Consider the following 13,736-nt stretch of genomic DNA (forward strand, 5'->3'; position numbering starts at 1 on the left):
GAGCCCTAAATGTACTGAACAGCTTTACATACCCTATTGTGATAACTTCTAGTGTCTGAAACTAAAAGTCATGGATAGGTCTGTGTGTTCCTCACATCCATAAGGATGGTTCTAACATCCAAAGCACATTACATGGTTGCTCTGCCTACTTACTGCACATGTATTACGTCCCATGGGACTAAATTAAGATATGTTGGATTTTGCCCTTGAACTACCCTATTGCTTTTAAGAAAAGTCATTTTTTTTTTTACTTCGTAAAATAAATATTCTCAGGTTCTCCCCATTATTGCCAAAAATACAAGCCACACACAGTTCTGGGATGGACGCAGAGAGGGTTTCCAGGCACTTCTCTTTGCAACTTTTATATTTTTCTTTTTTCTTTCTTGTTTTTTTTTTTTTCCTCCCCCCTGCCCTTTTCTTTTTTTTTAAAAAAAAAAAAAAAAAGATGACAACTCATTGTACTCTATAAATAAAGTGGAGATAGTCCTGTGGAAAGGGAGAGGGGCCTGCACCCCTTGCTGGCAGGTGGCTGCAGTTCCTCCCACCTTATCCGTCCCCTATTTGCACACAAATTGGTCCACGATCTCTGTGCACAACTTGCATTTCACGTAGCAGCACCAGTGGAACTTGCAGTGGCAACGTTCTCGCTGCACCGTCTTGAACTGGTCGTACCCCCGGCCGCAGCACATGAGTTCACAGCCATCCATGCCCTCCGAGGTCTTATTGCAAAGGCGGCCCTGGGTGCCCAGGGAGCCAGTGCTCTCATTGCGCACGCAGTAGTCAGGGCTGGGATCGATGTAGACCAGGTCGTGGATGGTGGGTGCGTTGAAGCGGCTGTTCACTTGCACCAGCTTGCCTCGACTGTTGAGTTTCATGGCAGCTGCACTATCATATTTCTCCTTCAGGGCATCGCCTACCTTGCGGAAATCGGCAAGTTGCAGCCAACAGGTCTTCAGGCTACAGGAACCAGAGACACCATGACACTTACAGGCCACGTCAGCCAGGTTATACACAGTCTGGAGAGGGCAGGGAGAGAAAGCAAAAAGGGTGGTGAAAGATGAGCATGGCTATGAAAGCATTTATTTCCCTCAGTGCCTGCGCTTTGTCACATTCCCTCCCGGTCCTCCACGATATTCACCTTAGCATCCTCCTCCCTCCTGCGATGGGGTGGGAAGGAAGAACAAGTGAGCAGACACACATGTACCCCCAGCACTCCTGTTAGGGAGGAGGAGGAGGGGAATAGTCTCGCCAGCCTCTCCCCATTGCAGACAGCCGCAACAGCATGCACAGCCCAGACAGCAGCATCAGTCAGGCTGCAGTCAAATTTTAGGAATTCACTCTCACGCCAGGAAAGGATTTTGCTGTTTCATTGAGAAATGTGAAACATCCCTTTATTTTCTATCTGAGTTACCCTCTCTATTGATCTCTGCTTGAGACTGCAATTAGGGAAAGAGTTAAGATTCCTCTTGCTCCTGGCTCAGCTGCAGCTGATTGTCTGCTCTTGGCTCAGCATCCTCCTCCTATCCCAAATACTGCTATGCAAGAGAGACTTCATCCAAGAAGAAACCCCCAAACACCTATGGGTGGGGGACAGAACTACATAGCAATATCCTCTTTACAAAGCTTTGGCAGCGAAATATCAGTCATTTGCCCTGTACAAATAGAAATAAGAGTCAGTGTTGACAGTGCCCCAAAAATCCTGGGGTCTGACACATTAGATGATACTGTAGACAACTTCCACCCAGCAGTTACAGAGAGGCTTAACGCTGCCAAATGGCACTGCAAAGATGAGGCTGAGGAAGGAAAAAACTGCTCGAGCCTCTGTAAGCAACTGTGAAAGCGTCATTTTTCTTCTTGCTAATAGTAAATTGGCCTGTCCATTGCTTTCAGACACCCTCCTCTCAAGTTTAAATACTATTAATTTTCAATTATCTTTCATCCTTCTTCACCTTAGAACACAAGTGTAAAGTCTCCAGCCGACTATTTCTGGCACATCAAGCTCTAGGAAAATAATGACTTTGGCTCTTCATATTCAGACTATTAAAAAAAGAAAAGTTTACACCCATTCATTTAGGCATTTTTGAGATTAAAGAAACCATAAAGACATGTTTAACCACAGAAGACCATGTTTTCTAATAATATGGAGGAGCTTTTCACATCCTCTTGAAGGAGGGAAAGAAAAAAAGAGTCAGAACAGTCCTGCTGCATGATTCCAGCCTGGGAAACCCAGCGTGTCCTTCTTCCCGCCAATGCACACTGTCCTGGTTGGAAATACAAACTAATACAATTCTGTTCTACAGAAAATCCACATGAGCTGGGCACTTTTAATGATACAATATGGAGGGGAACACAACACACTTCAGTCTCAAACGTCCCCCATGACAAAGGCAATAGGGCTGTCAGACAACCAGGAGCAACACAAATTCATATAGTTCCCACCTGTCTACACCCTGTATTTGCTATTTTCTTATTTTGTGCATCGAAATGGAGACAAGCCTTAGTGGGTGTTCATCACCTAGTGCTGCCCTGTGCCTTGCCAAGGCACATCTTTCCCCAAAAGCAGGGACGCAGACGGGGCAGAAGGACGTGCTGTTCAGTAGCCACTTACTCGTCTCCCAGCCTCGTTGTTGTGCAGGTTCATCATGATCCGGGCACTCTCATAGGAGCCTCTCTGGTAAACTCTCTCTCGCTCTCGGGCATCAACGAACTCCTTGGCAAAGCGGTATCCGTATTCGATGTTATCCCCGCAGCCACCCCAAAGCCAGTCCCGGGGTAAGTCCTTGGGCCGTGCTGCCCGGCTGCAGCCGCAGGAGGAGAGCTCGCCCTCCCGACAGGCTCGGCTCATGGCGTTGACCACCCCGGCCGCACTCACCGCATAGGTGAACGCCGTCTCCCGGCTGCCTGCACAGAAAGATAAGCCGTGTTAGGGAAGAGCCCACAAGCACCACTCCCTGCCCACCGATGAGCCAGGAAGGCAAAGGCTCCCTGGGAGCTACCAAAATTCATTTGCCTATTAAAAGCTGGAGTGACCCTGAGCCATGCTCTTCGAAAGGTCTTCACTCCAAAAAAACCAAGCAAACCCAACTAGAGCACATATGGTGTTTTTGATGAGCAGGAGTCACTTCTCATGCATGCTGGTGTTGGACCAGGGAGTGGGCAGGGGGTGAATCAGGGCCGGAGCACGATGCCAGCGGAGCTGAAGCAACCGTGCCTGCGTGTGAGGGACAGAAAGGGAAACAGACTCCCTGTCTTTCAGAAAAAAAAGAGATGTTAAATACAACTTTTAAAAGTCTGGTTCTTAAATTACTACTTCTCAAACTTGATTTATGCACTTGACCAACTTGTTCCAATTTATTTAAAGTTATAGCATTTCACAAAGCCTCCTGGTATCAAAAGAAACATGTAGCAGAATAACACACAACTTTTCACCCTACATGTAAGCCAGGCACTTTTGTAGGGAGGCTCTTTAAAACCCATAACCTGTGCTGTTCAGTATCCACCTCTCCAGCTCATGTGAATGTGGCAAGTGAGTCCATGGACAATCATCTTTACAAGCTACAGGGAAGAAAAAAACCTTGGCACAAGGCAGCCTTGAAGGTTTTCTCTTACCTCTGGTGCCTTTAAATGGAAAGCGAAAATCTCAAGTTTCAAACTTCCAGAAGAAAAAGTTACAATGCCCACAACACAAGTTATGGGCAAATACCACCCTCTTGATAGTATCTAACCCCACCCTTATTTAGAACCTGACTTTCCCTATTGCTTTTCCAAGGATGCCACAAGTTCTAACTACACCTAAAGAAGCTTTAAAAAACAAACAAACAAAACAAAAAAAAAAAAACAAACAAACCAACCAACCAACAAAACTTACACCAGAGAGCCCACTTGAAGTTTGCATTTTATCTTAAGAGACAGCATTCCACTGGGTGTTCTCCACAGAAGACTCCCAGGGTGACTAAGAATAGACTAAATATAATTTTTTAAATTTTCAATCTATATGAATTATGTTTTATTCTTAATCTTCAGTCCAATCAATAGCTCATGCTAGGTTTTAATTTTACAAGTGTTTTCTTAGGGAACAGCATGGTCCCCTCTAAAATTAGGGCTTTAAGAGGTTGCATTTTGGACATACGTATTTAGGCAGCAACATTTTGAGGCAGAAACTCTTTGTCTAAGACCTACCATAATAAGTCAAATCTAATAGAAGCTTTCAAGCACTTCTGAAAAGTAAATAATTTGCAGTCTGGTCCATATTTAACATTAAGATGACACCATACTCAGAACAGCTTTGTTAATATAACGGCTGTCATCACTGAATTGATATTAGTAAGAGATCCTGGATTTAAATGGGAAAAATCAGAATTCTTACATTGGGAAACATCATATTTAAGGAAGATCAGAAGCACTTTGCTCCGTTACTTACAATGGTCTGTTCTCACAGACACCTGCTTGTAGAAGTACTTACATGAATTAGGGGTATAAAGGGTTACAGGAATAGCCTTTTCAGTTAAAAAAGGTTCGGCTTTATGCAGTGACTTATGTTGTATTTATTGCAAACTATAGCAGGGGAAACCTCACAGAGATTTTAACTTTCCCGTTTCTTCTGTAACACACAGTTTTGGATCAATTCTTAAGCAAAATTTCCACTAGATTTAGAGGAAAGAAACGTGGTCTGCCTTGGACCACAGGACTCGCCTCTTCCATTACATTTTATTCTTTTTCATGTTTAGTTAGCTCGTGCTTTCGCGTGGTTAACTATACTGTTTATTGAGGGATTTAAACTCATAAAGGTGACTTTTTTTACCAGTTTCCATTGTTACCCTACAGGATATTTTGAAGAACTTACTCTTAGTGGAAAAGCGAAGGAAAGGATGGGGTACAGAAAGGAGAGTTGCCCCTGCAAGTTTCCTCCTTGAACTTCAGGCAAACTATAAAATAGCATTAGATGTTGAAGTAGACTTCAAGCCCCCACAGGTTATAAGTCAGCACTGTCTCAAGTCATCTACCCCAGGAACACATCAAGAATGATGGTTCCACACGGATGAGCTACTCTGAATTTTTTCTCTTTTTTAAGGCTTTAGGCACAACTGTGCTTTCCTTCATTGTCAAACATATGTCTTTTCCCACAGTCCAGCATGTCTCTCTATTGTAGCCATGGCAAGGAAACACACATTCCAAACACTTCTGAGTCCCCTCTCTCCCATATATATAAAACATAGAAATGGAACTGTTCAATATACACACATTATAGGAAGCCACCCACAGAGCCAGGTGCTGAGCTTTACACTTGATATGAATAAGTCTGCAAGAACAGAACAATTTTTTTTATACCTGAAAGTAAGATACAAAATGTTCTTTGTCTTGTATTTTAAAAGCTTTCAACATCAGGCAGCAGGCATGAATAAACTGGACCCCAACAGCACCGAGCTGTTGGGAGAGGATCCAGGTATTTTATGTTATGTTAGCACCTCTTAGCTGCTTGCAAAGCCCAAGTGCAGCCAGCCCAGGGCCGGCCATGAAGCCAGGAGATGGCACAAGGCAGGAAGGCAGCAAGGACCATGGCCTGACCTGGGAACCAGCAGCAAAGGAGAGTAGCAGAGAACAAAAACCCTCAAATTTTGCAGTTCAATAAGCCACAGAGCAAGTTTCCAAACCCAATGCTAGGTTTATTTGTACAGCTTTAGCTAACTTTGCAGGATAAATCCTGGAAGAAAGACTGTCCATTTATCCACTGGGGTAATTACTGTGCTGTCAGTCAGTGCTTTGCCCAGCGCTCTCCTGTGCACAGCCAGCGACAGCGCCGGCTTCAGCTCAGATGACAAAATCCCCCCAGACTATGTGCGCTCAGACCCTGACCACGCTCTTCTTACGCTGGTGAGAGTAAGGAGTATCTGACAGTCCCTGACAAGCCAGAGTATGGTGGGCTGAAATAAAATTGAACCAGGCTCCAAAAGAACATTTTTCCTTCCACTCAGGGGAACAGCAATGCGTCGTTACTGAAGGTCAGCATGAAATAATACAACTGTTACCCACAACACCTTTCTTGTTCTCAGTGAATATACTCTTTAGGATCTTTAACTCTTGAATATGGCTATTAACCTTGCTTCCAACTGCAATTAGAATAAGTGGCTTAATTACATGATGAATTGCTGTGTAGACATCAGCTAATACAGTCATATTCAGCAGAAGGGTGGAGCAAAGTTATTTAACTTGAAAGAAACCACCTTTAAATAGATCCATCATACTTGGGGAGGGCAGAAACATCTATTCTGGAGACAGACACTACAAATCATGGGCCCAATCCTGTACATTTCTTCACACCAATAATTCCCTTGAGCTAATTTTCACTTACTTGGATAATAAATAAGGGCTGAAGGACAAAGGCCTACATTTTAAATTGGATATTTTTCTGACATTTGTTAGATTATTAGAACAGAAAAGTGTATAGAAAAAGTTTTCTTTCATGTGCTTTTAGACTTGTTCTTGGGTAGGGTAAGAAAACAAACTCGGGGGGGGGTTAACACTGTGCTTGCAAAAAGGCCCAGGGAAGGTTATTTATCTAAAATAAGCTGTTCCAGTTAGGTACTTTTATGCAATAGATTTTTTTCTATTTGTCTGACAGTTTCCCAGTAAAAACTTCTTTCAACAAAAAATCAGACCAAATGCGAATTGATGTATTTGTTCAACCTTAACTGGAGTTAGCTCATTTACAGATAAACCTAGCTTGAGTATGATCTTAAAACTTTTTTTTTTTTTTTTAAGCAGGACAGGAAAATACTGACATTAAAGCTGTACTTTACATCTCCAACTAAAAAGCACTGCTGAGTTTGTCAGTGTACTGATCACTACAGAAAAGATCACAACCGTCACCCAGAAAAATTGGCGTTTTTCAGTTGCTTACGCAGAATCAGCAATCTGTCTTGGGAAAGCCAGAGGAAGGTCTCACCATAGACTCAGCTCAGCAGCACTGGTTAAAATTTTGCCAAGGACTTAAAAATACTATGAGGTCCTTAAACAACAGGAAAGGTGGGCAGCACATGAGCATTGGAGAAGCACATTTCAAAGACGATCTGATAGGGAAAGTGTTGGGTGCCCACCAAATTGTGACAAGATGTTAAACAGGAATGTGTCTCTCTTAACAGCGATGAGTACATTAAATGTGAGTTACAAGAACAACCGCACATTTTGTCCTGATAGAGCTGATTTCATAAAAATTACCCTGCTACATTATTTTTTAACATAAATCTACCTTTCTCAATAGGAGAAAGAAATTACCATACCTGGAAATAAGCAAGAAGGCATTGCCAATAAACACTAATAGACAGAGCAGCAATTTTCAGTTAACCTCCAGACCAAGAGCAATTTATTATGCAGCCGCTAACTTTGGAACTAGACATGGACATCTTTAATTTTACAAGATGCTGCTGGTTTTAATTCTCTTAGGTTGCCTTCCTTTTGTCTCAAGTTTTCTAAAAGGAGATTTCAGGGCCATGTTTTCCTTTCTCCTCTACTCCCATATGCAAATATATATTCCTACTTTGTTTTCCAAGACACATGGCTGGACAGTGGTGGGAAATCACCTCCAGCTAAAAATAATTCAGCTCCTTTGCCAACTTTTAAAAACACTTGATTGTATACAGTACTCAGTAAGAACCTGGCAAAAGTTTCAAGTGCAGAACAGTATGTGCCATAGATATCCTTAGACAAGAGTTTAATTATAAAGATGTTGCTTCCTACCTATCTGCATGACTCTTCCAAAAACAGAGTTGTTGTCCACAGTGCTGCAATTCCATCTTCTATGTCTGAACTGATACTGGCACTCCTTAATGCCCGTCTTTGCACCCTCTCCAATGAACTGCATATGGTCTTGATACAACTGGCAGAGTTTCTTCTGTCCTTGGGAAAGCCCTGCTAGCTGGCTACATAGTGGCTGGGCTCCTATTATATATACCTCTGACATCTGAACAGGGTTCATGGGGTTCATAGGGTTCATCCCTAAAGACCTGCATAAAGAAAGATTTGGATTAATAAAGAGAAGAATTAGGGGGAAGAAAAAGAGTCTATAAATCCCAAACAGAATTGTATCTTGTACACGAGTATACAACACATGGTTTTGTTAACAGGTGAGGAAAAAAAAACCTTAAATATAAAACTTTTGTTTTAAAGACAGCATAGAACAGAAGTTATTACTTCCCATCCATGTAGTTATCACCATACATTAGGGACTGAAGTAAGATGCAGACTTGGAAGACTTGCATCTAGGCAGTCCTTGCCCAACTTAATGGATGTAGTAAAAACAACAGAAGCTCCAAACAACTGCAAGGCCAGAAAATAAATAAAGCAAAAATTTAAAAAGAACCCTCAAACCCCAGTTTATTTCAAAATAAGTTTTAGATTTAAGTGTGGATTTTTCAATCTGTTCTACCATAAATAGGGAAACCTTTAACAAGTCAGAAGTTAGAAACTTGCTAGAGACTACTTCTAGCTTCTTCCAAACTACACACAAAAACACAGAGGGAAGTATATTCACTGTAAACACAATCAACTTTGTTTTCTTAATTCTAAAAAGTGCTCTTCACAACATACATTTCAATTTAAAAGTGTCCATTAATCCAAAAACGATCACTTGAAATGGTAGAGAAACATCTGTTTCAAGAACCCCCAACATCATACACTAGAGAGAAATTGATAATTTGCTAAAGCAGGAATTTAAATGTACTTTTTTGTAACAAAATGTATTTATAAACACTTACGCTACAGAAACATTCAAACTGATACTTTAAGTTTTTACTTGTAAATCAGCATTCTCTCATATATGCAAAATTTATAATCTGAGTTGAAATTACTCTTTTAAAAGAGAAGCATTTCTAGTAATTTAAGGATGATCAAATCTATAGACAATCTACTGCACAGCATTCTAAAAACTGAATTTTACAACACGAGATGTTGCACATTTACATTTATTTGAGAGATGGTTCATTTTACCACATAACATATTACAACTAAAACATTACTCCCCTGATGTCTCGTTCATGTGGTACTCTCTCAGAAACAAAGTAAATAAGAAGTAAATAGACATTTAACCAAGCAAATCCTGACATCCCGTTTTAAAATGAAGTCGATACAAGATGCTTACCACCACGAGCTGGCTTCAATTACAACCTGGGTAAAAGAGGAGAAAATGGCCAGAGCCACTATGAGGTACTGAGAAGCCATTGTACTGCCAACTGTCCCCAAAGCACCTCCTTGGATTAATACTGCAGTGGATTTCTAGAGGGGGGAGAAAAAGTATCAAATCGTTTATTGCTTCTCAGACCATTTTCGAGCATTCAAGCTTAAACAACGGAAGCATCCGGGCTCCTTTTAACTTTACTCTGACTCGCCTGTCCTTCTCTCCGCCGAGGCTTTGGTGCCAGACGCAGACACGTCGCGGCTCCCGCTCCACCGGGCAAAACCCACCCACGCACCCCCACCCCCCGCGGTCACCGCCTTCCCGGGGCGGCCGCAGCACCGACCCGCGCCCGCCTGTCCCTCTGTCCCGGCCCCGCCGCTCCCCGTACCCCGCCCGCGACGGGACGGGACCGGACCGCTGCTCCGGACATGGGGGACCCCATTCCCGCATCCCGCCCGGCCACCCCCCCACTGCCCCGGCACTACAGGCGACCTGCGAGCCCCGGGCCGGGCATTACCCCATCGCTCCCCGCTCCGGAGCCAGTATCGTGGACACAAAACGTTCCCAGCTGGCTAAAGGAAGCTTCAGATTTGCAAAAAGACCCGAGCAGGAAGGCGGCAGGGGGAGGCCGGTACCACGGGGGAGTCGGTGCCGCGACGGGGCCGGAGGGCTCCCACGCGAGGACGATGTGGCCGGTCCTCGCCCTTCTCCGCCAGCCCGGGAAGACGCTCGCTGCTGCACCCTAAACCATCTCGCCGCAGCCTCCGTGCTTCACCACCGACCGCTCTCCGCAATCGCTGAGGCAGCCCCGAGATCCGCGCTGACAGCCCCGACGACAGCACCCGGGCCCCGACGAGCTCGGTACGGGCCCAGGGCGGTATCTGCAGCGACAAGGAGCAACTCCGCGTTCCGACACGGCCCCTGCAACAACCAGGCTGTTGTCCTGAAAGTCAAACGCTTCCTCCGACAGGTCCCACTATCACCGTCTGCGTCCTCACACGGGACTCTAACTCGCTAACCAGTGCCATTCACAGGGGGTTTTTTTCTCCCTTCCCCTCGGAAGGAAAAAAAAAAAAAAAAAAGACATTTTCGACACTTGGGGGCTCCCTATTCATTCTCAGAAAGCCCTTGATGCTGAATTGAAGGTGCTCTTAATTCTAATTTATTTCTATTTGCGAAGGGTCGGGAGGAGAGAACCGATCGCACCGCCGCGGCGGGAAGTCGGGCTGACACGAAACCTGCCCGGACACACACGGGCGAGGCTGCAGGCAGCGTGCGCAGCGCTGCGCCGCTCACCGCCACCGCGCAGGGGCTGCAGCGCCAGGACCGAAGCCTCCTCTCGTCCCTGGCCGCCTCCTGCGGGTTAAATACCTCCTGCCCGGGGGGGGAAGTCCCTAGTTCCTCACTACTGGGGGTGAGTGAACAGGGGCCGGTCTCCCGCATCAGGAAGAGCCCGTCCGGTTTACATGTGGTCAATCCCGTGAAAGATGGGAAAACCGAGGGCACATTAAGCAAGGGGCGAGGCGAAGCAAGGTGTGCGAGGAGCTCGCTGCAACACCCAAGAGCCAATGTGTTGGGGTTTTTTTCTTTCATCTGATAATAATAATAAATAATAACAATAATAATACCAACAACAATGTGTCATGGAACTGCCCGAGCCCTCAGAAGCCTGGAGACGCCGTTGCCCAAGAAGGACCTCAACAGATGCGCAGCTACCCGGACCAGCAGCCAGGCCAAGGCACACCGAGCTGCCCCGGTGGGGTGGGCGGCCGGGGTTCTCCGGGAGCAGAGGGAACCGGTGGCCGGGGCACCGCGGGGAGGGGGACGGTGGCCCCGCTGCAAGACCCGGACGACAGGGCCAAAACCCTTCTGCCCCGTTCAAAGGGCCCGGGTGCCCCCCAGGCCAGGCCGTCGCCGCGCCGCAGCCAGCGCTGCATCGGCCCAAAGCCCCCGAGCCCCTGGGACCCGGCGGCCCCCGGGGAGTTGTTCCACTCCGCTCCCAATAGGGGGCGGCCTCAGCCATCGCAGCCACGCGAGACGACGGGGACAGGCGGCTGCTGCCCCTCCGACGGCACCTCCCGCTCCTCATCATCACTGTTATCGCCCTCCTCATCCTCCTGACACGGCACTGCGTGGCGAGGCGGGAGGAGGCACCTGCGCCCGGGGGCGCGGGCGGGGGCCCAGCCCCTTCCAGCCCGTCCCTTCTGCAGGCAGCAGCTGACAAGCTGCCATCAAAAACAAAACAAAACGCCAAAAAAAGAAGAAATACTCGACGGCAGCATGGCAGCACTGGCTATCAGGAGTGTGAGGCACCATGTTCAACTTTGTAGGACCGCTGAGATTGGGTTTTGGTATTTAACACACCCCATGCGGAGCCCGCACTCTTTGCTGAGATGAAAAGGGAGGCTTTTACAGATCCTGCAGCCGCGGGATCGCCTGTGATCCCGTTTTACACGGGGTGTCTGGAAAGCCTGCGAAGGCATCTGGTTTTCTGGGAGCACTACCTGCGGGAAGGCGGCATCCAGAGCCCCGGCTCCAGGGGGCTGTAAACCTCGGCGGCCTCCGCGGGAGGCGCAGCAGCTCCGCGGGGAACCCCCGGCCTCCCCCTGCTCCCTGCTGCGGCTTTACATCCATTCTGGACGGGCGGGACCAGGTTTCACGTTTGCAGAGAAAGGCACTCGCTAGTTCCCCAGCCTCTCTGCTACCGGAGAGACGGAGGAGAGTGTTTTCCAGGGGAGTTTAAGGCGCACCTCCGTCGTTCCCTCCGCGCCAGCTCCAGCCGGGGAAAAGCCTCGCTTCTCAGCCCAGCTGAACTCTCCGTGACACTCCGAGCGAAACCGATTTAGCATACAATTGACAATTAAAAACAAACAAACAACAAAAAGCCAACAGCCTTTCCAACATGGAGTCCTCGCCGCGCCAGAGGGACCCCAAGGAACCGCGCTTCTCCGCTCTGACCCAGGCGGGACCCTCTGCAGATGCAGAGTGATAATCTCCAGAAACTTAGAATAAAATTAAAAAGGAGGGACGGTGGGGGTGGGGGGGGGGCTGACTCCGGGTCCTCCGCTGGCCCCCAGCCAGCTCTCCTTAAAGGTACAGGCCACCATTAGCGCCGACGTTGAGCTCCTCCACAGCGATCGTCCTCGGGAAAGTTTGGGGAGTTTGGAAAGATGTCTTTAAACTCGCGGTAGGAGCCTCTGCCAGAAAGATGCACGGGGACTCGGCGGGCACGGCAAGCCCAGCAAGTGTCCCTCCGGCAGGCAGCCTCTCTTCAGGGGGGGAATTTAAAAAGAGAAGCAAAAAGGAAATAAAAGAACTTTTTCCAAGCGGAGAGCAGCTCCGCGGTGGGTGAGAGTGGAGAGGTGGGAGCAGCCTGCAGCAGCCCGGGGAGGAGAGGGCCGTCCCGCAGCCGGGGACCCCGCCAAGGTGCTGCCCACCCTACGCACCCGCGGAGGCAGCCCCCTGCGGCGCGGAGCCGCCCGCGCCCCGCGCGGACTCACCTCCATTGCCGTGGAATCACCGAGCGAGAGCAGCCAAGTAATCCAAGCAGAGCGGGAGGGGAAAGGGCGAGGCAAAAGTAAAATCCTGGATCGCAGGAGCCGGGCAGTATCCTCCCAGGTAGCGGACGGCGGCGGCTGCCGGGGGAGCGCAGGGAGCCGCGGAGCTGGCGGGGGGGCGGCGGGCGAGCGGTCGCTCTGTCCGGCGTGGGCTGAGCGTGTCCGACTGCGGAGCGGGGCACCAGTGCAGCCTTCTTTCCAAGGTCCATCAGCAATCGCAGTAATTAGGGCTTTCCACCACCAGAAGAAGGAGGAAAAAAAAAAAAAAAAGCCAACCCAACACACGCACACAGCGCCCGTGGGCGTGATTGTGCGGAAGCAAATAAAAATCTTCACAAGCGGCAGCGAAAGCGCCGCGGGCGACGATCCGTCCCACCAGCCCAGGTGGTGCCGCCGCGGGGCTCCCCGCGATCCCACCCGGCCCCCGGCAGCGTCCGGGCCGCCGGCGCACCCCCTCCGCGGCTCGGCGCGGACGGGGCAAGGGGGGGGGATGAGTGCAACCGAGAGGGCGCAGGGCTCCCCCTGCGCGCCCCCCTTCACTTGCTTAAAGACTAGGCGGTGTGGAGCCGGGTGTCCGCGGCTGCAGAGCGATCCTGAGGCTGGCTCCCTCCATTTTACACAGAGAAGAAAAAGGAAAAAAAAAAAAAAAAGCCCAACAGAAAAAGAAGTTTCTGCACAACCAAGGAAGGGGGAGGGGGGACGTTGTGCACGCGTGTGTCTGTCTTACGGGGCGACTGACCCTGCAAGGCGAGTAGGGGCAGGGGGAGGGGAGAAGTCCGGGGCTTCAGGAGCTGTGGCTCCCCCAATCCATCACTGGCAAAGGCACCCAGCGCAGGGGAACAAGTTAGGCGCGAGAGAGAGCGAGCCGGAGCAGACGTCGCCGCACGCCGACCGTTCCCCCTCGGAGCTCTACCCCCGCCTGCTGCTGCCGGCCCAGCTCCCCCCGCGTCTCTCCCTCACTCCTCTTCACCCCGCTGCTTAAAACTGTTTTAAAAAAAAGAAAGTTAGAG

The 13,736-nt window shown here is 48.5% G+C and overlaps 1 protein-coding gene across 5 annotated transcripts; it reads right to left on the bottom strand.

The window, feature by feature from the left end:
* Positions 1–435: 435 nt before the first annotated feature.
* Positions 436–13,249, bottom strand: WNT5A (Wnt family member 5A). 5 transcript variants are annotated; one of them, XM_082059856.1, is made up of 5 exons: positions 12,670–13,249; positions 9,134–9,267; positions 7,735–8,000; positions 2,609–2,901; positions 436–1,016 (listed from the first exon to the last, which is right to left on the bottom strand). In XM_082059856.1, exons 1-5 carry the CDS (start codon positions 12,673–12,675, stop codon positions 558–560), a joined length of 1,158 nt encoding a protein of 385 aa, XP_081915982.1. In that variant the 5' UTR covers positions 12,676–13,249; the 3' UTR covers positions 436–557. The 5 variants fall into 5 exon arrangements, with proteins under 5 accessions (XP_081915982.1, XP_081915983.1, XP_081915985.1 ...); XM_082059857.1 differs by lacking the exon at positions 12,670–13,249 and adding an exon at positions 11,674–11,952; XM_082059859.1 differs by lacking the exon at positions 12,670–13,249 and adding an exon at positions 9,805–10,115.
* Between the last annotated feature and the right edge of the window lie 487 nt (positions 13,250–13,736).

This window comes from Streptopelia decaocto, assembly GCF_964273445.1.
Source record: "Streptopelia decaocto genome assembly, chromosome: 8".
Classification (NCBI taxonomy): Eukaryota; Metazoa; Chordata; class Aves; order Columbiformes; family Columbidae; genus Streptopelia; species Streptopelia decaocto.